The 24,651-nt window shown below is 40.1% G+C and overlaps 2 protein-coding genes across 2 annotated transcripts in view; one reads left to right on the forward strand and one right to left on the reverse strand.

The window, feature by feature from the left end:
* Positions 1 to 114: 114 nt before the first annotated feature.
* LOC309711949 (cellular retinoic acid-binding protein 1) lies at positions 115 to 9,049 on the forward strand. The gene is made up of 4 exons (XM_082542522.1): positions 115 to 282; positions 2,253 to 2,431; positions 2,667 to 2,780; positions 6,813 to 9,049. Exons 1-4 carry the CDS (start codon positions 213 to 215, stop codon positions 6,861 to 6,863), a joined length of 414 nt encoding a protein of 137 aa, XP_082398648.1. The 5' UTR covers positions 115 to 212; the 3' UTR covers positions 6,864 to 9,049.
* The window catches only part of LOC309711928 (paired amphipathic helix protein Sin3a-like), a 19,857-nt gene continuing 3,217 nt past the window's right edge, over positions 8,012 to 24,651 (reverse strand). Inside the window, exons 3-21 of the mRNA XM_082542491.1 lie at positions 23,723 to 23,908; positions 21,053 to 21,159; positions 20,589 to 20,910; positions 20,252 to 20,503; positions 19,970 to 20,122; positions 18,757 to 18,912; positions 18,298 to 18,378; positions 17,503 to 17,621; positions 16,975 to 17,200; positions 16,284 to 16,400; positions 15,791 to 16,029; positions 15,530 to 15,713; positions 14,699 to 15,278; positions 14,408 to 14,577; positions 13,930 to 14,103; positions 13,724 to 13,816; positions 13,183 to 13,277; positions 10,704 to 10,911; positions 8,012 to 10,154 (exon numbers count right to left, since the gene is read on the reverse strand). Of these exons, the coding sequence (XP_082398617.1) occupies positions 9,936 to 10,154; positions 10,704 to 10,911; positions 13,183 to 13,277; positions 13,724 to 13,816; positions 13,930 to 14,103; positions 14,408 to 14,577; positions 14,699 to 15,278; positions 15,530 to 15,713; positions 15,791 to 16,029; positions 16,284 to 16,400; positions 16,975 to 17,200; positions 17,503 to 17,621; positions 18,298 to 18,378; positions 18,757 to 18,912; positions 19,970 to 20,122; positions 20,252 to 20,503; positions 20,589 to 20,910; positions 21,053 to 21,159; positions 23,723 to 23,908 (3,681 nt within the window). The 3' untranslated portion in view covers positions 8,012 to 9,935. The remainder of the gene's footprint in view (positions 10,155 to 10,703; positions 10,912 to 13,182; positions 13,278 to 13,723; positions 13,817 to 13,929; positions 14,104 to 14,407; positions 14,578 to 14,698; positions 15,279 to 15,529; positions 15,714 to 15,790; positions 16,030 to 16,283; positions 16,401 to 16,974; positions 17,201 to 17,502; positions 17,622 to 18,297; positions 18,379 to 18,756; positions 18,913 to 19,969; positions 20,123 to 20,251; positions 20,504 to 20,588; positions 20,911 to 21,052; positions 21,160 to 23,722; positions 23,909 to 24,651) is intronic.

Below are 24,651 nucleotides of genomic sequence, written 5' to 3' on the forward strand. Positions count from 1 at the left end.
GTGTAGGTGTATAAATGTGTCTGTTGAGGGGGAGAGGAGGCAGAGGTCGAGGGGGTTTGGTCTGCCATGAGGGATCATTACACATAGGGAGGAGAAAGGGAGGGAGCACAGGGACAGACGGAGAGAAGCGGAGAGAGAAAGCCTGAAGAAAGGCAGCAGAGGAGACAGAAGAAAGGAGGCGTTCGGCTGACACACAATCAAAACCGCACAAAATGCAGAATTTCACAGGCACCTGGAAAATGAAAAGCAGCGAGAACTTCGACGAGCTTCTCAAAGCTTTGGGTGAGGACAAATGACTCTTTCTTACCTTAAGGTGTGAGTTTATTCAAAGGTTTATTTCAAACATAACTGAAAATTCAGTATTCTAGTTAGTGGGTTATTATCTTTTATTACCCCAATTAAATTGAAATGCATTACTTTGAAATAAAGGCAAGTTCAGTGAAATTGTGGTTTATAAATGTAAAAAAACAAAAGGCTGTTTAAATTGATACAAATAGAAGTCATTTGCTAATCCACATATGCCTAATTTTAGTCTGGTACTTGCTGTTTATTTTTTTTAATTGGAAAATATAGTGACAGGAGACAAATTTAACACTGGAACAAACACCGCACTTAAGCTCTAGAGGTGCACTTGAGTGGAAACAGGCTGAAGAATTCTGTCATCTGACTGTTTGCACTTCAACAGATCTGGTTAATGGTTTTTCCACTAATTTGAAAGACAGAATCTATCACGTATTGCAGGACAGCTAAACAAATCAAATAAGCATTCCTCCATTGGCACTGCACTCTCAAAATTGACAACATCTGGTGATAAAAATCTCAGTTGTACACGCTGAACGCTCCGATTATTAAATAATTAAACCATCAAGTTTAGACTCTAACATCTTCTCCCGACAGCTAAAAGGTGATGACTTTTCGTTTGACTGAGATAGATGGGACAGGCATCTTCTACCTTTACTTAGAAACATGAGCTCAGATATTTTTCTTACCATCTTTTTGGCCCTAGAGGGGAGCAGAAAAAATGTAAGGTGACAAGTCAACACCAGACAATAGAATATAGAGAAAGCAGTAAGAAGTAGATATCCGAAATGTATTCATTTAGTCCTCTACAGGCTCATTGACACACTTTAATGTATGTATATATCAGTGGCATGGGGTGACTTCTAAACAAAGGCAAGCAGGGACAATAAAGCAGATATGCAAGGACAGAGATCACTTTGCTTTAATAGATGCTCTCCTTATGGAACACCACTGTTATGTGCTGTAGTTGTGCAGAGAGTGTAACCATGTTTTTATAGGTACAATCATACTACAGTTATGTTTTCTTTTTCGAAAAGAGGACAGCTGCGAACAAAACAATAAAATAAATAAAACCACTTGGTACCAAATAGAGTTTTAGACCATCAGTGTCATGAGGGATTCTGTCAAAGATGGACCTTTCTGCCTGGTTCTCTTTCTTAAGGCCTGTTTTAGAGTTAAAACCTAGTTTTTCAGGTTAAAAAGAACACTAGGTTAGAACTATGTAGGGGTGTGGCATTTAGATTTAATAGTTAAATGTAGAGGATAGAAGAGCTGAAAAAGTTATATTGAAAACCAGGTTTTACAAATTACTGGACAACAAAAGCATAAAAAACAAAAACAAATTGGCAAATAAGATGAATCTCAAACACAGAGAGAAAACAGAGCACGCAACGAAAACCTGACAGAGGCTACAGCAAAAACACACTAAAGTAAACACACAAAATGAGGGAAAAGTAATAAGAGATGGTGAACTTAGACACGAACAATGGTGGGAAAAGAGCAAAGGAGGAAAATAAGAAACACAGAAAACCACAGGAGGATCTAAACTACAAAATAAAAAGAAAGAAAAGACCTGGACCAAACTCACACAGGCAATGATAACCAGACATAAGGCAGCACAGAAGGTACTTAAAAAATAAACGATTGAGAATTACAACTAAAGATTAAAATAAAAAAATAATTAAAGAAGCAACATTCAAAAACACAAACGAATAAATAACAGAACCATGAATTATACAAAGACTATGGCACTGATTGGCAGTTTCTTCACTGACACTGATTTCAGTGAAGGTCATCACAAAGATAGCCAACCAAAAAGCCTGTGTGTGCCCCTCCCCCTACACACAGAGTGGAGCAGGCAGAGGAGGACTTCCTTGGAGGACTTGTATGACTGGCTGTGGAGATAGGTGAGCCACAAAGTGCCTCATTGGGAAATTGGTGCATGCTTTCAGGTGTAAATGCCATGCTGAGGAAGGTAGCCGTGGCAGCCGCATCCAAGCCCCATGTGGAGATAAGACAGAACGGAGAGCACTTCTACATCAAGACTTCAACCACAGTGCGCACCACGGAGATCAACTTCTGTATTGGCGAAGAGTTTAATGAGGAGACAGTGGATGGCAGAAAGTGTAAGGTAAGTGAATTGACCTGTCAAAATTTGAACTCTGAAATGTACCTATGCTGAAGCTATGGATGCTGGGGGGAAAACAAACAAACTGCAAAGCCTTAAAAGTGACAGGAAGTAGTAAAAAAAACCAAGACATTAGTGTGACAGACATAGATAAACAACCCTCACATCTGTGCTAACAGCCAGGTGAAGCCAAAGTGATGAAATACAGGAAACTCAATAAAATTATGCTTTTCGACAGAGTTTGGCCACTTGGGAAACGGAAAACAAGATTTACAGCAAACAGACTCTTCTGAGCGGGAACGGCCCAAAGACCTTCTGGAGCCGAGAACTCAAAGGGGATGAACTGATATTGGTGAGTAATTTTTAAGTTTATACTCTAACTTGAAATGTGGCGACAGTGTGTGCAGCTGTGGAGTATAGGGAATGCATTATACTATGGGCATTTGTCTTTTTTGAGATGATCACATTTGTTTTTCATTGTAGAAGAAAATTCAAATTTGTCAAATTTGGAGGTCTTTATTCACATGGGTGCTTTAAAAATCAAAACCACAGTTCAAATAGTTCAGCAAAACATTTTTCTTAAAGGAATAGTTTACCATTTTGAGAGTTTTTTCACAAGAGTTAGAAGGTTAATATTTACCTCTATCACAGACTGTATATGAAAATGCAGTTGTAAAAAACTAAGTACACTCTTGCTGCTTTCATAGGATTTCAGAGGGAAAGTAGCAGTCAGATTCTGCTGATCAAATGAGCATGACTGGCTAAATATTAGCAAGTGTGAGCACTTCTATGAAAGCAGAAATTTGGCATTATGGTTTTTGTATTGCTTTTGCATGAAAGGGTTGCCAGGTGAAAGCCTCTTCTCTCTTCTGGAACAATGTCCATTGGACAAATAAAAGAAGTGGAGTTGTTTGGCCATGATCCACAGCGCCACATTTGGTAAAACTCAAACCATCAAAAACTCATAAACACACTTAACTGTCAAGCACAGTGGTGGAGGGGTGATGATCTGGGCACCTTATAGTCCCAGAGTGGACCATGAACTCCTCTCTGTACCAAAGTATTCTAGAGTCAAAGAGGATATGAGGTGGCCAGACTTTACCTTTGGTCCTTTTTGATACCATGCTGTATATAATTGGCTTTTGCGTTGATTAGAGTAAACAAATCATCCAAAGCTGTTAGCTCTGACTTTGGGGACTACCCAGAAGTCCAACAGATCAATCTGTTAATAGTAAAAACAATTAGTAGCTCTATTATGAAAATCAGTATATACAGTTAACAATAGTATCAATCTTTTTATTCAGCTCTCAGAAAGTAGTCATTTTCCACAGAAAAACAGAGCAGAAGCCCAAACCGGGCAGATGGTCAAGGGAGTTCAGAAATGGGTGGTGACACCAGATGTACAATTTTTTTACCAGTTTTCTAAAATACTGTGTAGTTCATGGGAAATGTCTTTAACCTTTTAAGCCCCAACGCCCCCTGATACAGGGGCAAAAGGCAGGAGATCAGGTAGGCTTGGGGCTTAAGAGGTTAAGCTCCCATGGTTAGTTGGAGAAACCATCCATTCCTCATTTTCCTTTTAGAAGGGTGTGTCTTTAAGACATCCCATTATAATGATGCATGACTAATGATGTATGTGCATCAAGGACAAAACAAAAGCCACCCAGAACGGTTTACCTAAAACCAAAACTGTTCTTTTCTTCTTCCTTTCAGATAGATACAAATAATCGTATACTCATATACTCAAATATCACATACTTACTGTATATTTCAAAGGGGCAAATTAAGATTTCACTGCCATACATTCTATCAGAAACACTTCTCCCTCCCGTCCCTGGCAATCTGAAATCACTAACGCAAAGCAGTTTTCCTGTAAACATCTGGTCCTGGGGTTTATTGGCCAGATGGACAACAAAGCTGTGTCCAGTTTGGCTTTGATGGAGAGCTCCTCTTTACTGGCTGTGACTCTGCAGAGAGGCAATCATGAAAACCTTTGAGATGGCCTGCTATTTGGATTGAATGCAGGTTTTCAAAGGCGTAACAAAAAGCTTTGAACGGGCCAAGTCTGTTTTTATTCAAGATGAGGGCGTGCATGTCTGTCCACGTTGGATTGATGGACTGTAACCTAATAGGCATGTGGGAATGAATCACTGGAGAAAAATGTGATTTTTCAAAGAAAAGATCATGACTTTATGTGTGATACCGGTGGGAAGGGGGAGATCAGATAGATTCCCTGCTGTCAGTAACTTAAGCAAAACGCCTACATATTTCATCTCAGCTAATGGATTGTTTAGATGTGAAGATCTGATGTTGGAGCAGATAATAATGAGAGATAAAATAGACTGTAAAATAAAACCTACAATATGAATTGGGCTATGAGCTCAATGGCTGTAACCACACAGTCATTACCCTGAGAAACATTATAGATAAATCTACAATATGAATACAGGCAGAATTGTCCATATAAGGTATGCTCTCTCAATTATACTGAGTCTCAGTATATTGTGAATGCACATTTGTTCTGCCTACAGCTACAGCTTTGGAAACACAGGGATTACTTGTACACACATGGGCAGAACAGAAGTCGATCCCATTTAAAGGTGTGTATATTTCTGGGCGTTTTAAAGGGAACGATAAAGACAAATATTGAACAAAATGGCGCTAAATTCAGTGTAGCTGCTTCAAAGCAGCCTTTAGAGTCTATAGTTAAATAATTGTGAAACAATCCAGCTCCTGCTTTGCACACTCACGTAATTTCCTCAAGGGCCAGCGGTCTGGGGTACAGCTGCAGAGGACTGTTTAGTCAAGAAATCAATGAGTTTGAAGCAATAACATTGCATTTTGGCTTTGCCCCGTGAGGCTGTCCTTTCTGTCAGACAAATCGTCCTTACATCTGGTGGCTCCAGCTTCCTTAATGTGAATATTTACTTTTGTGTCAGCAATGATTCTCTTTCACTTTTGGAGTATTTGCCAGATGGAAAGAGATTTGAAGACGTCACATCAATAAGAAGCAGATCAATCAGACATTGTAAATATTTCATGCTTTTAATCCTTCACGTCCATTTATTTTCCTCTTATCTCATTGAATTCATTAAATTAACACTTGAGGCTTTTTTTTTTAATTTCTTTTTTCCAAATAAGGGAAAAGGTCAAAACCCTCCTCTGCTGCCCATCAGTAAACATGAAGCTCATTTTGTGGACAACTAAAAGCAACCACATCCCATCTTGTACTTCACAGAGGATTGATCCTTTTAGTGTAAACACACAAAATACCCCAACAACATACACATGAGGCTGACTTAAAGCACCGTGCAGCAGATGAGGAAATGAGGCTCTAGGCGAGAGATGGATGAAAGTGGAGCTTAATGAAGACTCCATGTGGTGGCTCATTGCGTTTACTGTCATCTAATATGAGTGGACTATAATCAGGGCAGTCTAGTGTAAAATGCAGATGGGGAAAAAATGAGGAACCTCACGTATGTCCTCTTATTTCACTTCAAAGCCAATAAATATTGATTAGGAAAGATGAATAGAGTATTTGCATCGACTCATTTGTGATGGTTTAGGAGCTGGGAGAAACTGCAAGGCTGTCTGGTGGGGGGTTCCGGATCTGTATGTGTCCTCATGTGGGTTAATTGGTCTCATTGATCACGCTGTGGAGAAGTGCCAATGAACCCCGGTGTTACCTCCATTAATGTCTCCCTCGGCATCACGCCACGCGCCAGATGGAGTCTCCTCGGCTTCATTTTTCACAGCTCTGCTTCTTCGCCGTCCTGCCACACAGCTTTGCCTGGGATATTGATGATGTGTAGCGCTGCAGTTGGCCATAATGCTACGCCCCAGGGACTCCCATAAATCACTGGGCTTTGTCACGCACAGGCACACGCCCCTACAGCCAATATCAACCGCCCCAACGCCCACCCTCTATTCTGATATCAGTGTTTGTGCATCTGTCTCTTTTAGCAAAATATCAAAATAAAAATGATGCCATAGATGTGCGGCAGAGGATGAGCACTTTAACGATGAAACATAGTTACTACACAATACGCGGCTAAGAGTAAAAGAGAAAAGAAATAATAATCAAACAACACTTCACCGAAGTGACTTACACCTGCCTGACATTAGAGTACATTGATTAGAAGACAGGGTTTTCTTTCCAGTAATGAGCCACACTGATAGAGAAAGCTGAAGGTCCTGTCATATTACACTGCACTTTCATTCAGATACAGTTCTGAAGAAGGGCTTTATTTGCTGTTTTTTTAGATGATAAGTGGGCTGTAAAAAGCACAGTGTATTAAAGAAGAGCTGAAAGATGCGGTTTTATTTTGATGTGTCCTCAAATTTAGAAACAAAATCTAATTTTGCTTTTTAAATCTTGTTTCAGATCTTTGGAGCCGATGATGTGATCTGCACACGGATCTACGTACGCGCATAGGAGAGGACCACGATTGTCCAAATTCAAAGTTCGCTCAGCAAATAGTCTGTCAGTGTGAGAAATTGCCAGTAATCCGTTTTCAATAGCATCTTACATTTTTGTGCAAGTCTCTATCTTAGCAGGATATTAGACGTTAGTTCTACCGCCATTTTTTGTATATATTTTTTGTTTTTAGCGAAGTGAACGTTCAGTATGATTTCTTTTATACAAAAAAAGAGCAGCAGCAGTAGGCCACATAGTAAATACTACAGGGAAAACGTAATGAAGAACTTGCTAGTGTCAAAACTTTCCCTCAATAAATTTTTTAAAACAATATTCAAGGAGCACACTGAATTCTTGGGGGGCATAATTTAGTAATTGCTTTAAAAGCGAGGTCAGCATGAACACCCTCGGGTTCTGTGGATGAGAGTCGCTTTAGACAGAGAATATACACTCACGACCACTTCATTAGGTACACCTTGCTAGTGTGCTCAAAAAAATATACAATAAAATATTCCCATCACACCACCAGCAACAGCCTGAATTGTTGATAGGAGGCAGAATGGAGCCATGCTTTCACGTTATTTACAACAGATTCCAACCCAGCCATTGAAACTCATCCGACCAGGCGACATTTTTCCTTTTATTGTCTAGTTTTGACAAGCTCATGCAAATTTTTGCCTCAGGTCCTCTTCTGGAAGGCAGCAGTAACTTACCACTTGTTACAGCAAAGGTATGCAGAACAGCATCTCTGAATGCACAACACATTCAGCCTTGAAATAGATGGGCTACAGCAGCAGAAGACCACACTGGGCATCACCCCCATCAGCTTGTAGCAGCTGCTCACTGGAGATTTTTTTATCAGACCATTCTCTAAAAAGCTCAGATGCTTCCCAGTAGGTCAGTTTCAGAAACGGATCAGCTCAAAGATGCTCAATTTGCCCGTGTCTACATTCCTTAACACACTGAGATGCTGTCATGTCATACTTAAATTAATAAATAGCTCATTATGTGCACCTAATAACCCAGTGATGGTAAATCAACTATCTAAAAGTAACTAACAGGCTTTTATGGCAAAACTGAACCCAGAATGAAGGATAGGATTGGGGCTTGGGACATAGGATTAAACATAAGTGACAATGCCAGAAATGAAAAAGGACACCGTGAACTGAACTTCTGTCTACTCAAAGGATAGTTTAATGCCAAAACACCATACTAACAATCATGTACAACATCATAAAAGAGAAGAGACATATTAAACGCAGTACAAACAATGTCTTAATGTACAATCAGCTCCCCGGGGCTTCCTGTGGTATTCTATATTAAACACAGTAATATATAAACTGCTCCAAGATTGTCTGCAGCTGGTTAGGTTACTGACCACTGCTTTTAATGGAGCTAAGGAAAGTGTCAAAGGGTGTCATGTTGCCAGGCAGCTTCTTCTCTGGACCTCCATCCTGCTTATGTAATGATCCACGTGAAAAGTATTAACAATAAAGAACTGAATGTGTTGAAGTTTATATTAAGAATATGTATATTTCTAATGTGAAACATGCTTTCCAGCATTTAATGTGATAGATATCCGTCTTCCATCTAACCTCACCTACATTATCTACAGGGCCAATTCCAATTTTATTAAACTGCTGAGAGGAAAAGGCAAAATGCGTAGTTTACATCCCTCTTTTAAGGGCATACAACATTCACATTTGTACTTCAGCCACAAATACAAACAGACAAACTGTGACTGAAGGAATTATTGCTTTTTCCTTGCTCCTTAATCTGTACACAAGTCACATAACTGACAGTCTCATACTATACATCAGTCAGTGTTTGTCGTTAGCACTTACCTTACACAAGAAAAAAAGATATAGTCTTCATAGGTGGCAAAACATCACTGAACCTGTCTTACAGATTCTAACCATTTTGCTTAAATACACAAAAAGCAGACAGTACTGATGAGACTTCAGTACTATATACATATACATACATACTGAACTTAAAAAAAATTATATATATATAAAAAAAAAAAAAAAAGGACAAATTGTTGCTCAGCTACATTCAATCATCTTAAAACCACGAGTGATGTCTGAAGACTAAAAGGTAGAAATACACAGAACTGATCCAATCATGTAGAAACAAAGACTTCAGGGATCACATGTTCAGCAGAACATGAGCCTTTGGTTTTAAAAAAAAAAAAATAGGTAAAATTTTGTATTTCTTAATAAAAATTTTATTCAATTTCCAGCTAAAGACTGATTACTGTGCGCTCTGATGTACGCTACACCTCAGTGACATCTGTTTAAAAAAAAAAAAAAACAAACAAACAAAAAACCCAAAAAACTACTTTTATAAACATATTTACACAAAGTGTTTGGGCAGTCATAAGTTATTGTACTCGATACACAATGCTGGAACTAATGCCGAGCATCTACCCAGCAATCACTATAGATGTTTTTTTTAATATATAGAGTGCACCATTGCACCTTTACCACCAAAAGGGAGAACATTCACAGGCTATACAAGTTTACAGCAGGAACCCATATTAAGTTCCACGTCCACACACTTTAACAGAGGTAACTTGAACTTGTTTTTGCTACCTAAAGACAGAAGCTGAGGTCGTTTTGTTTTTATCTTCTGTAAAATGATAAGTTGCTCCTTATCAAACACTTTTCACTGTTAAGCTGCTGAGTTTTAGTTAGGAAAACCTTTACACTGAATTGCACCATGAAAACAGATGCTCTGAGTGTTTTTCCTCTGTATAGTCATTTCATGTAAAAATTTGCCTTTAACATTATAAATTGCTGCCACCCACTCAAATATACTGACAGCAAATTTTGAAAAAAAAAAGTTCCATATTACATCTGCTGCAGAGTTTGCAGCATACGCTTTACAGACAAATTCCTGCAACAGGTGCAAAAAAAAGAAAAAAAAAAGAAAAAGAAAAAAGGAAAACTTAGATCCGGTTTGGATCATGGATTGAAAAACCCTCACAAAAAGTTTGGCAACTGAATCCAGTAACGGCAGCTCTGAGAATTCATCCTTGGCAGCTTGTTGTATGGACACGTTAACAGCCAGTTTGCTGAGACACAAGTATTACGGTGTTTTGTACTTCACCCGGTACTTGTTAATGTTGAGATAATGGAGCACCTCAGGGCTGCAAGTCGTGGTGCAGGCCAACAGGCCTTCTTGTCCATCTCCCATGAACCACTTGCGGCTTTCAGCGGCCATGTCACTGGTCACGTGCTCCTTGGCCCAAGTATCCAGCCAGGCATGAAAGCGTCTGTGCAGGCGTGTGTTCACAAGCTGGTGGGACTGAAAGAGATAACAGGAACACGGCACAAAGGAACGTCACAAACTGTGTGTACATGAACTGCAAGGGCTGTCCTATAGCCAAAACCGATTGCGGATGTTCTGTCAGCGATATAGGGGGGAAAGAAAAAAAACAAGAAAGACAAAAAAGAGAGAAATTTGCCAAATGTACTTGGGCGTCTTGCCCAAGTAAAGTCTGGGGGAAACAGCTATGTCTCAAAAGACTATAAAAATTATTATTTTCATATTATTCTCATCCATCGACAATTGGATACAAATCAAGTGAACGTTATCCTGTATGAGAAAAATGTGGAGTACATCATAGTACTCCACATACGCTTTATAAGACTGATCTAAATTAAAACAAATAAAATAAATGAAAAATATCTTTGTACTTCTAGCCATCACAAAAAACTGCTGCATGACCACACAGGCAAATTTAAATACTTGTGGTTGTTTTATGATTACTTACCATACAATTCTAACACTGAAGCTTATTGGACAAGACTAAAACAACATGGCAAACACATGCCTCTTAATTTTCGTCCTTACCTGATGAGCCCGTGTGAGCGCTGTGTGCCTGTACATGTAATCTTCTGACTTGCAGACATAAACCATCTTGTAGGAGTTCAGCTTGAACATGCACTCCATCTTCAGCTCGCTGCTGCCGTCCTGCGACTTGTCCGAGGAGCCTTTGGTCATTCTCTCCTGTTGCAGCTGCTCCCAACCTCTCTGGCACTTCCTTATCCGTCTCAAATTCCTAAAGGCCAAAAAAGATCGAGAGCCATGAATAATACTGACCGACGCTACAGAAAATTTCTTGATTACACCACACATCAGAAGAATACATCACTTTTTTTTCTTTTTTTGTTTTTAAAACAAAAGGAAATATCCAATTTCACTTGAGAAAGTTTTATGGTACGATTTTGTGCTTGACAGTACTTACTGGTCAATTTTAAAGCCTAAGATGTAAGGTCAGAGACGATACACGTACACAAATTTAAGAACAGTATTTCCAAATTTGAGAGGACTGTCCCTTTAAAAGAATTGTAGTTTTTTTAAACCCATGCAATCCAACTCACCAAGAACCAGCGATAATTAGTTAGGGAGTCAAATCATTCGTGGGAAATGTGGATCTATAAGAGCAGCAGAGGCAGCGGTCATTTCTCTGTACAGTGCACTTCCATTGCACAGCCACATTTTTCCAAATCTTATGCTTGGCAAACAATTGGATTCATCCCGATTTTGTGCAGGCAATTTTCTTTTCTTTTCTTTTTTAAAAAAAATGCAATTATTCACCCCACCTGAATGAAAGGTTTAAATGTGTACTTACCACAGAGGGTAAAGGTGAGCGAAGACTGAAACCATGAAGCATTTTTTGCATTCAGGGCTCCACTTAAAAGACATGACAGTGAGGCCAATTTCAAGTAAAAACGGTCACATCACAAACACTAAAAAAGGAAACTGCTGCCTGACCAGATACCAAATCCAAAAAATATGAGCAGAGGGTATTTCAATGTCTTTGACCAGAGTGTCATGAAAATGAGATGAAGACCCAACAGAAGTGAAAATTGTTTTTTTCTTTTTTGAGTGAGGAAAGGCCAATTATTACTATTATTATTATTATTTAAATCTCTTGTGCTGCTGATCTCTCATAGATTTGATGAAAGAAAAAAGAAGACATGATGTGGGTGAGCCCACTGAGGAAATCATAGTCAGATTTATGCAATGGGTTAAAAAAGAGAAAACTCAAGAGCTTTTTTTTTTTTTTGCCTTTTTAAGAAGTTGTTTGATACGTATATGGTAATGGACAGCCATCTCAAAGTAACGAGACGAAAACAAAACCAAAAACACAAAAAACACCAAAAAAAGATGCTTCAAAAGATGTTCATGTGCAACACTCAGCCTTCACGCCTTCATGCACAGCTCTGAGGTGTCAGGAAAGAAATACACCAACATATGAGCATACAATTTAGACAATCATTTTATTTACAAACCCTACTCCTCTGTACAAGTGCTGCAGATAATGTGCTTAACCAGAGTTAAAAAACAAACAAAAAAAACCAAACAGAAAACCTAAGATCACTAATCTCTTTCAAACCAGGAAAAAAAAAAAAAAAATCTCACTGACAACAAAAAGTTGTAACGTGAGTGCACTGCTTCCCCTGAAAATTGTTACAAACATAACACTGGGTATAACAGTTGTGAACAAGTGAACATTTGAACATTTACAGTTTCAAACAGTGATTAAGTCACATACAGGACCTTTGATCTGAATACAATCACAAAGGGCATGATAAGGAAACCATGACGTCCCTTCTCTTCTTTTAACAAAAGTTTCTCTCAATCTGTTTTTGTCAAAACATCGTAGGAAAATAAAAAGGGAACAAATCCTTGTTTTGCCTTAAGCTTTTGCATTTATCGACTTCTATTCGTGCGTCACATAATCATTCATCACTTCAGTTCAATACAATGTGAATAATCGAACTAATGATTCTTCTTCTTTTAGCACTCTAAGGGGAGAAAAGTTCAAAACCCACAATCAAGCCAAAAACCATCTATAAAAACTTTACTTACTATAAATAAAATTCCCATTAAAAGGAATCAATAAATAAATAAATTCACTTTAAAAAAAAGAAAGAAAAAAGATGATCGTGTAAAGTGCTTCCATGTGAGGCAGAGGTCACAAAACAAACTGAAGAAGTTAAATTTACGGCCAGTGAGATTCTTAGCAGGCGGACATTCAGGCACCGCGAGCACAACTAATAACTCCTCAAACTTCCTCTTACAAAAAACAGGCAGCACGCTCACATCCACACAGTTTCCTCTTTTCTTTTTTTTTTTTCTCAATTAGCTTTCAAAGTCAGGCTTGTGCTGAGGTGCCTCTGTTTCTATCTTGACAAAAATGACTTGTGTTTGGCAGCTGGTTTGGCTCGGCAACAGTTGAGTGGCTGCTCAGCTGACTAGAGCCTCGCCTCGGGACAGAAGCTTAAAGTGTGCAGACAAGAGGGAGACATGGCTGGAGCCTCACCTGGGGAGGAACACGGGCTTTTGGGCCAGATGCTCACGCAGCTCTGGGGATGAGGAATCTGAGTTCAGGTACCTGCCTACGTAGTCTGACCACTTCTGTGGAGGACAGAGCAGAACAGCAACCAACCATGTAAATAACAAAGACATACATTTAGGTTCTGTATGAAAGCAGGTTGGAGGTTATAGCCTTTAATTCTGGACCATGTGACACTCCTCAGAGTGTCGGAGGGTTTAAAATCATAGGTGCACAAATTAATAGCCAACACTAGTTTGCAGAGGTACATGTGTATGTAAACCACCAAGTACAAGGAATTTATAATACAGGAATATGATTAAAAAGTTTAAAACCAAGATGACTAGTGCTTGACTATTTATTAAATTGTAATATCAAACTATTACCTGATAACTAGTGCTATACTAAAAATTCTTGAAGGGCAAAACATATTAAGAGATACACGAAGCAATGCCACCCCAGCATCACATATACTACATGTCTACTTAATAAACTGCTGTGCACATGAAATGCATTTTGTGAGTCTTACTTCTGCCTCTGCAGGCTCATCAGAGTTTTCCTCTTCTGTATCCAGGAGCTCTACTGCCAGACTGACAGAGGCTTGGTTCTTCACAAATATCATCTGGATAAAACCAGACAACACACACAGAATTAGAAAAAAATACTGAGGGAGAAAAACAAAATAAAGTCAGCCTGTTTTAAAATATAATTATTCATTTCCGTGCTGTGTTGTACCTTGAAGCAGTTCTCATCCGGCATAAGCTGTTCTGCTTTGCGCTGGTATCCCCCCTCTGCGGTGGCCCTCGATGCCTGTGTGGGCAGTGTGCCCCCCGTGGCTTTATTGGAACTCTCGCTCAGATACAGGTCCGTCACACGCACAGACACATCATCAGTGACAAGGTGCTGGAGCTGTAAGAGTAGGTTAGTATGCAACGGGTGTGTCCACATCAGCATGTAGAATCAAAACAGCAGCACCTTCAGTGACTATAGATGCGTACATTTGATCATCGACTAGAGGCATTACTGAGTTTTGACGTGAGGAGCATGTCTATTTTATTTTCCCCCTTTTTCTTCTCCAAATTTAAGAACGAGCCTACAGCTCGCGATGCCACTCTAAGGTTAAAAATGTATTTTTTACCTTGAAGACGAGCAAATAAACAAATTGGTAAGCAAATAGATGAAATAAAATGAGAAAATCTTAAAATGTGCTGACCTGCCGGACAATGCTTTGGATGAGTTTATCCATGGTGAAGGCAACGTAGGCATGGACCGTAAACATCTCCCTCAGGGAGTCCTCATACTGAGCCGGCTCCATGTTTCCATCCAAAAGATTGCGAACCATTTCCAAAAATACTGAGTAGTAGTCCTCCACATCAACATCCACTGCAGACAGAAAACACACACACAGTGAGTAATACATGGAGGAATTGAGGAGTATGACGCACCATGACTGAGAGGGTTCATAGCAAAACGTAACAGTTAAAAAAGTCAGTTTCTCACTTACTTGGCTCCTTCATCTTCAGCTGGATGGCTGGATTTTCGTTTTTCTCCCTTTTGAACCCCAACACTTCTCTTTCCCACTCTCGTTCACGAGCATCCTCTTCGATCTGCTTCTCAGCTTGCCCGTAAATTCGTAGCAAACGAGAACAGAGGATGTAGTGAAGACGAAGGAAGACATACCAGTAGTTGTTCACGTAGAACAAGTTGTAGGCATCGTCAGTTCCCCGGAGCTTCTGAGCTGCCGTGTTGCTGAACAGGAGCTTGGACTTGGTTGGGCTTCTGCCTGGCAGGCCATTGTGTTTCTTGCTGTCATCTTGATCCATCTCCGTGTCTTCGTCCTCTTCTTCCTCCTCCTCCACATCAGAGAGCTCACCTCGCTGTGCAAACAGCAGGTCGGGGATGAAGTGGTGGACTATCTGTTTGATCTTGCACTTGTCTTCTTTCTGGATGCCGACCTGTCTTTTGACGTGGTGAATGATGAGGGAAGCAGCATCCTCGAGGATCTGGCTGTCGTCGTAGGTCAGAGTCATGTGTGGGCCATTTGGTGGCGGTGTAGCAGACTCCTCTGATGCCCGCTCCTGGCGCTACAGGACAAATACAGGAGCATTTTAGACTGTAATGTTTTACGAAATTTACAGTTTAGCAAAATACATTAAAACCATTTACCTGTTGATTTTTATTTACAATTAGAGAATCATAATATATAACAAAGTGGAGCATTATTGTTTGATTCAAGGATAACTGCGGCCATAAACTTAGAATCAGTCTAGATTTATTCTGCATTTATAAATGTCAAATAACAAATAATAATATTGTTTAAAAACAATTTACTTACTTCATCATATAACATCTCAATTTCATTGAGCATGGTCTTTGAGCGTAATACTTTGGTGTCATTCTGCTTGAAGTTAATGCCTTGATGGTCAAGTGACTTCAGGTAATACTTTTCATTCTGCTCCCGCCAGATTTTGTTGAAGCCCCTTTGGGCTTCTCTCCACTCCTCATCCTTTATTTTTAATCTGAAAACAGAAGAAACAGATGTTATAAAACTGTAAAGGTGTGAGCTGAGGAGGACACACTAAAATCTAACTGTTACCTTTTTAGAACTATGGGGACGGACACAGCAGGGTTCTTCTTGAGTCCTTCAATGATGTCTTGAGCTTTGTCCCCATATATCCGCTGGATGGCTTTGCGGTGAATGACCTCTGAGGAGCCACCCATTGTGTTGTCCAGCTTGAAGCGTAGCTGCTCTTCTGCTGACATACGAGAGAGCCGTCGCTGCACTGTCTCGAGGGCTCGGATTGTGGCAAGGTTGGTCTCCAACACAATATCCAGCTACAAAAGGAACAATCACATTCAAATGAATAATTTCAACAGAACCAGATTTTGAAATGGGCACCTGGACAGTTCATGTGGTGTGAGATCTTTTCCTGTGGTTTTTTGACTCCTGAGCAAATCGCATCACACAGACATTTATGTAAAAGATACATATTATGTAAAAGAACCTCCATTATTCCATCTTCTTAACCTCTTCTACATCCAAGGGTCTTATTTTCATTTGGAGCGTGGGTGGACTGAGTATGTTTTACCTCAAAGCGCTCATCTTCACATCTGTAAATGTGTTCCTCATATTGTGTCTTCTTGGAGCTCACAAATGTGGAGTCCTCAGACCATGAAGGAAATGACACCCATGTGTCATTCAAAACCTGCAACAGGATGTTACACCATGCAGTGAAAACACATTATTGTGACTCTAAATATGAGATGCATTTCATATTTATGTAGCAGTAAAATAAAAATGCATGAAACTTAATGTAGTTAAAAATGTCTTGATTGTGTGGTGAAACACTGGGTTCAATAACATCAGTTGATCAAAGAAATCACTCATTATCTAAATTTAAATGGCTAGTTACAGCCAAAAACAGTTCATGTAGTTTATAAAATTAAAAATATGTTTTTCAGTAAGCAGATCATATCCTAACTTATTATCTAGACACTTAAACATAATAAGGTAACATTAAATGTAGCCAAACAGTTCAATGATCGCTAACACTTCCACCAACTCACTGATCGACTAAGAACAAGATTGCTGGCATCTGCTGTCTGCTCAAGCCATATTTAACTACAGGTACCATCTGAACTTTACATCAGTTTCTGCTCCAGAGCACCCTGTGTGGGCCAAATACATTTGTTGTTGTACCTGGTGGCCCGAGGACAAAGGATAAAATGTACACTGTAAGACAAATACCTTTATTAAACCGAATTCCTTTAACGACTCACCTCTCTGCACAGCGGTGTTCTTCCTGTGCATTTGGGCTGCTGGAAACTCTTTGGCAGCGCTCTATAGCTGGACCCCAGCTTCTTGCAGGAAGAGTAGTCGATTTCCATGGCGATACCCTCTGTGGCACGCTCCTTGGGTAAACTCTCTGCATGGCTCGACTCTCCGTGACTGGACTCTCGGTAGCCCAAGAAGTTTTTAAACCATGTAAAAAGCTCGGGGAATTTTCTGTCAGTCATGGCACAACATATGTGAAATACAGAGTTATTGGTGCGGTTAGGGTTTAAATGTTAGCAACATATTTCAAACAAATGCAGGTGGTTTACTGGTTTACATTTGGGTGATTAAAGTTTCATTATGTAATGTTATGTATCAAAACTGTTTGATTTCAACTCAAATCTGACTTATTGGCAAGAAGAAGAAGAAGAAGAAGATAAAAACTCAAGAATTACGTACTGAACCAGTCAGTTACAAAATTGGACTACAGGTATGCCCCATTCAGTACCTAAAAACTGTATGTTTAAACTCACCCAAGAAATGGGATAACTAACTGGACCAGCTCAGTACGTGAAATGACTTCCTGGTTGAAGATGTGCAAGCAGCGTAGGAAGTTGTCATATGCCTCAGAGCTTCGAAGAGCCTTCTTTACCTGTTAAAGTGTTTGCAGCCATGACAAATAAAGCAAAATGAGATTTAGGCTACGTCCACACGTACCCGGGTATTTTTGAAAACGCAGATTTTTCTATGCGTTTGCACCTTTCGTCCACACGTAAACTGCGTTTTCGGTCACTGAAAACGGAGATTTCTAAAAACGCCTGCCAGGGTGGATATTTTCGAAAACTCAGTTTTTGCGTTTACGTGTGGACGAGAAAAACGGAGAAAACGCAGCGTCAAAGGTGTGCGCCTTTTGTGACGTCACACTTTGCGCCACGTTATTGTTTCGGTGAAATGAATTTCTACAATACTGTTACTTGTACTCTCTGCAGTGTTTAAATGCTTACATATACACACACCGTTACTGTCCCTCCACACATAGGACTGGGTTCTGCTTCTATGCCCCATCTTTGTTTACCATTTCCCACCGAGGCTTCTAGACTTCTGATTGGTCAACATTTCTACATGGTTAGGAATATATCGCCACCTGTTGCTTTGGCATGTTCCTAGCAGCGTTTTCCTTCATTTCTGCCTTTACGTGTGGACGGGATTATTTTTTAAAACGAAAAATCTCAGTTTTCAAAAATACCCGTGTACGTGTGGACGTAGCCTTATTTTCATCACAGATCAGTGCAAGTCTTTATACAAACACTCAAAATGACAATACTGACCTTCTCGAAGAACATCGTTTCAGTGCTGGTGCTGTGTTTGCTCACGTCACTCATGACGTTCCCTGTTATTTTAGGTTTCTTCTGCAATGGTGTAAAGAGATGTTGACTGTTGGAGGCCCTCATATCTCTGAATCTTGGGTAGATTTTACTAACCCTAATTGCCAGTTTGTCTGATGAACTTGGGTTGTACTACTAACACAATCTAATAAACATGTTCTGTAGTAAATCCTCTTTTTATGAAATTACAGATGTTTTGCTTTTGTCAAAACTGTCTGGGGGCTGATATCTGGAGTCAATGTATTGTCCATACTTCTTAATTGTAGGCTTTCACTGATTGAAACAAAAAAGGCCTGTTTCCCCCTACATGTAATGCATACAAAATATATGAAATATTACCTTTCTGGTTTAAAGTACAAACAGCTGAATATATGCAGAGTCAGAGAGTAGATGGTTACATACCTTGACAGGTGGTGTGGTACCCACGCCTGAGGGTCTCCTGATTGGAAGGCCGTTCTGGCTCAGTCTCTGTTTGTTGTTCAGGAAGTGTCTCTTTACTGTGCCACCATGATCATTACGGACCGACTCTGCCCTGTCTGGTGTTGCTTTGCTCAGTAGCTAAAAAAAAAAGGGCAATACACATGATCTCAACAAAGCAAGACAACAAAATTAACAGTATGCAAATAGAATTATGTAACAGGGCTCGCAAAATCGCTAGCCCGATCCCGGAGCTAGCGATATCTCCGGTCGGGCGACCAAAATCTATCTCAGCCCCGCCCGTTGGGTTATCATATAGCGGGGCGGGGCTGAGATAGATTTTGGTCGCCCGACTGGAGATATCGCTAGCTCCGGGACATCGGGCTAGCGATTTTGCAAGCCCTGTGTAAATACCATTGATTCGATTAAGTGAACCAGTGCTTTTCCTTCCAAGCTCTATTTTTATGCTTCAGTTCTACCGGAGTAGTGATGTGTGATTCTGAGCTAAAAATAATGCATCATACACTGGGCCTCTGTGCACCTATTGTGTGACTCAAGCCCTTTAGCACCAGCTCCTCAAACCAACTCTCTTCTGCTTGTTTTGCACAAACACTGTAAAAACAAAAGAAAACTGTAAACATACTAAAAAGCAGTTCTGTGGAGTTGAAGCTGATTGTAGTTACTAAGAGCTCATAAGTCCCTCAGCAGCTTTCTGTCAGAAATGTGCCTCCTGAAAGCAGGAAGCCAAACGCAAGAATAGCATATAACAGCTAATGAGTTTTCAGAATAAAACACTATCTGCACTGTGAGAAATCTTATGAAGGACAGAACAAAACCTTGCAACAACCTAGACCTGAGCTTAGTGAATTCCCTACGCTCGAAACAGTATTCGGGAATATTTTTGGAAGCACGGATGCACCGTCCAGATCTTTAAAGACCTGGAGAATCCACACCAAGGTGCACCAAAGCTGATCTGCCAACACGTGGTGGCCCAACACAATACTACAATACTTTATGCTGGTTTCTCTTTTAACTTGGCACCCATCTGTAAATCAATTTCATATCCAATGCAAACAAGTGGTTTTAAGGAAAAGATCAAAAGACAGACAGTTACAAGGATCCAGTAACTCCTAGTCATACCACGTATATTTGCAGGGACGTTTAATAAAATAATTGACCGTGATGTCTGGAGACTCACCACTGAGCTGTTGGCATCAGGCAGGAACTGCCCGAACTCTGAGAGCAGGTCCTCTTGGTTCTTGAAAAGTCTTGCAACTTGAGTGTAAACCTCCTGTTCAGTCAGTGCTGGGGTGTAGTTTCCTCCAGCTTCTTTAGCATTTCGCTGTTCCTTCTAAAAATATATATTTTTATAAATATACAAGATATGATATAATTAAAATTTACTTTCACATTTATTTTTGCAGCTGCATATATCTTATAATATCTTAATAACAGTTTAATGCTGTGTATATTTCCTTGCCTGGTATGTGTGCAGGATTTCCAGGAAAGCTTTGTAGATGTCTGGCTGACCTTGGAAGCGATTTTTGATCTTGTTGACATAATTTATAGCATGGTTGAACTCCACGGGTTGGTTGTTTTGGATAGGTGGCCCACTGGATGGTGTGCTGCTGACAGGAGTGTGGGACTGAACTGAAGGAGAGCGGGGCGAGGCGTAAGATGGGATAGATGGATTGGGTTGGCTGGTGGGTGTATGGGCTGGAGACTGAATTGGCTGTTTAGAAGAACAACAAGTGAAAAAGGTCATTTAATGCATCTGTCATACTAGATGTAAACAAATAAAGAACATCGTTATCTACCTTGCTGGTTTTATTTGGAGCAGGCTGGGCAGGGATAAGTGGTTGGGTGGTAGTAGTGAGTGAGCCAGCCTGTGGCAGACTCTGGTGCTGGTGGTGGCTGGGGGCAGGCTGGCTGGGTGCTCCACTTGCAGGGATGTTCTGAACAGAAACACCGTGTGGTGTGATGTAGTGGATCTGATTTGGCGTGGTCACATTGACTAGATCGTTGGTTTGAACTTCAATCTTGTATCCAGGTGGCAAGAAAGTATTGAAACCCATGATGAGGTCTGGGTGGCCCTTGAAAAGCTGAGACACACGGTTGATGACTCCAGGAGTGTCAATGCTGTAGTAACAGAACAAGTTTTGGTACTTTAGTTTCTGAAACACTGTTATTTGGGTTCATAGAGATCACTTAGGTGTCATGGTAAAATACCAGTTTTTCTTATCAGATGTTAAGAAAAACTGGCAATAAAACAAAAACTCACCTCTGCGACTTGAACTCTTTCATGATATCAAGGAAGTCATTATAAACTTGAGGTTGATTCCCAAACTGCAGTTTTACTTGATCCAAATAAGACAAGGCATCTTCAACCTACAAAAAGAGAATGGAGAAGATTGTCAGATGATCACCACCAAAATGGCAAGACAGGGCAAAGGCAGAGAACTTGTCCCGCTGGTGCTCAGAAAACAACCTGAAGCTGAACATCTTTAAAACAAAAGAGCTCATAATGGACTTCAGGAGGCACGGACATTCCTCTGTTATTATAAATGGAAAATGGGTGGAATCTGTCTCCACCTTCAGGTTTCTGGGCACCCACATCTCCAATGATCTCATCAGGACCCACAACACCAACGCCTGGGTAAAGAAGGCCCAACAGCGGCTGTCCTGAGGATGAATAATCTGGACCAGAAACGGCTGCTGGCCTTCTACCGCTCCTCAGTGGAGAGCGCGCTCTCCTACTGCCTGGGTGTTTTGTACGCATGGGCCACTACTGAGAACAGTAAGGCTGTGGAGAGGGTAATTAACACCCTATGCCACCTTTCTGAGCCTCCTGTCTCAGAAAAACCAGGGCCATCACAGGTGACCCCTTGGACCCCGCCCACCACCCGTTTTACCCTCTGCCCAGTGGTCGGTGCCTCAGGACAATCAGGTCCCACACCTCTAGACCCACTAACAGGCCCCCGCCTCACCAATCTGAGACATGGTCTGAGTAACCGTCAACACTCAGGCCACTCACATATGGACCCTATTCAGATCGAGTCTTTTCTTTGCACTACCTCCAGTCACTATGCTCTCCATTGTGTGCCCTTCTATTGTTTTGTACATATTCCTCTAGTTTGACTCTTCTGTTTGCTATTCATTCCTGATATCGTTGCTATGTATATTTTTTTATCCTGCACAGTTGGCATTGGAGCACCCATTATTTATTGTACAGTAGGGCTGCCACGATTAGTCGACTATCAAAATCGTCGACAACTGATTTAATAGTCGACGCGTCGTTTGAAGCTTTGTAAGATCCCAAAAGACGCAGGAATAAGTAGTAGGATTTAAGAGTGTAATAACGGATTTAAACAGAAGATGGCAGCACTGCATGTACAAGGATGCCAGCTGCCGTTAAACCCCGAAGAAGAAGAAGCTGTGTCCCAGAATTCATAGCGTGGCCCAGCTCAGTTTCCAAAAATGGCGGCAGCTAGTTAGTTTTAATATTACTCTTATTATTCTTTCTGGGTCACAAAATAAACGTTTAACATATTTTCAGGCGAGAATGTAGCTGTGTAAACCTCAAATATCTGCTCAGTTTATCAGGACGCCACATATTTTCAAAAGCACTCCGACGTTTTCGGAGACATCTGTTACCCACCAGCTCGATAGCTAGCCAGAGACAAGGCTCACTAGAACCGGTGAGAATACCGGACTCCCGAAAAATTGTTTTCAAACCTACCGCCGTCTTTTGCTACTCAGGTTAAACATGATATATAAGTCACTTAGATAACTTAAAATGTTATTGTTTGGCTTTTTTTTAGTATTTTATTTGTTCCTGAGTAAATCGGTTTGGCTGAGATTAAAGTAATTGCAAAAATAATCGGTGACTAGTTGACTATCAAAATAATCATTTGTGGCAGCCCTATTGTACAGGTACAATGAAAATATAAGGGCTACTCTATTCTAAAATGGCAAAATCATATAAAGCTGCTCAACTATACCAAAAACTTAATGATTGACTAAATTAACTAAACATTAACTTTAAATATAATTCCATTGAAAAACAAAAATCAATTGAAAAGAAGTGCCCTGACTAGGCTTTGTTTTCTGCAACAGCTGATTTTCACTGGACCGAAAAATACACTGGGATATATGATAACAAGGTGGCAAAAGACTTATGTGTCCCAGAAGACCCGAACAGAAGACTCAATATTGAATCAACTGTGCAGATGTGTTACCTGCTGTGCATCACCCAATGTGGTCTAGGTATATGACTTCAAAGGCGTAGAGACAAAGGTCGCTGCAGGCAATTTTTAATAATCCTTTAACAGCGTCAACCTTCAAAAATATTGTGAATTTTTAGCTCCATGTCTATAATCTCTCATCTTGCTGTATTAACCAGGGACTTTGAGCTTTTAGAGAGGGGGGAAAAATGCTCACTGGTGAAAAGGGAAGTGGTGCACTTGATTATAAGGGAGAGGGAGAGAGAGAAAAGATGTCCATGTAGCAAAAATGAATGTTAAAAGTAATTGTTTCATCTGATTTCTTTTAAACTGCTGGAAGCCACAGCGGTAATTAATTTGGCATTAAAATCCGACTAATCGCCCAACCATATAAGTTGATAAGTAGAAAAGGTTTAGGATGTTGATGAAAAGATATATATAACAAGCACGCCAGCTTCAAGACTATTTCCCTTTTTAGCCGTTGTCTATTGGACTTTGTTCACCTCTAACGAAGGGTGAACAATGTGTATGTATCTGAATGCCTCCTGTGTAGAAAGATGATGCTTGTTGCTGCTCTACAAAACATACTCCTCACTCTGTCCTTTCAGCATGCAGACACAATGTAATTTTAAAGGCATTCGCTTTTTGCCTTTGTGCACTTGGGATGAACAGCTGTTTTGGTTTATTCTGGTCCTCATGTTTTCATATATGTGGTGATGTACAGATACCTTCAGCCGCTGAAATTGCTGCTGTCCTGTGGCTGAAGGCATGGGTGCAGGTGGATGAACATGACCTTGGACCACTGCAGGGCCCTGTGACGGCACTGCTAGAGCGTGTGAGTGAGGACCAACGTGTGGTGCTGTATTGTTGTGTCCATGCCCATGTCCACTTGTGCTCTGAGGCATTGCAGAAACCTTTGAGGAACAAATAGATATTTTATATAATATAGACATTTAGACAAGATTAACCATGTCACTAGCAGTATTGTAAATATTACAGATTACATTCTTGCAAAATAAAGGTAAAGAAAATCAAATCAAAATGACACCTACTTCTTAAACACATTGTTAAATAATATAATATATATAATAGGGCTGCTCAATTAATCGAATTTTAATCACGATTACGATCTGGGCTTTCAACGATCATTATAAATGACTGAGTCGATTATTAGCACCTCCCTCGTGCTTTACTCTCGCGCTGCTCCGTGTGGCAAATCGAGTGCACCTCTCTGCATTTCGAACACGTGTCACAACAATTAAGAGGACCCGAGGGAAGCTCGGAAAGCTAAGCAGAAGTTATTTGGAGAGGAGAGTGACTGCTGTTGGTTGAAAAGAGAGGTAAAAAAAAACTTCAGTGGTGTGGAAACATTATGGGTTGGCGGAGTCAGACGTGGATCAAGTAGACATAGTGTGTAAACTTTGCTACAGTGTCGTAGCTGCACCACAGAGCAACACTGCAAAGTTCACTAAACATAGAGGTTTACATTTTTCATTTATTTTTTATATTGCAAACATTTGCACTGTTATCAGTATTTGCACACTATTTTATATTATTTTTTGACAATCTTTAAAGTCATTATTCAATACATTGTTATTGTTAAATAAATATCGTCAAATAATCGAGATCTCAATTTCAGTGAAAATAATCGTGATTA

The sequence above is a fragment of the Aulonocara stuartgranti genome, assembly GCF_965226115.1.
Source record: "Aulonocara stuartgranti genome assembly, chromosome: 1".
In the NCBI taxonomy this organism is placed as follows: Eukaryota; Metazoa; Chordata; class Actinopteri; order Cichliformes; family Cichlidae; genus Aulonocara; species Aulonocara stuartgranti.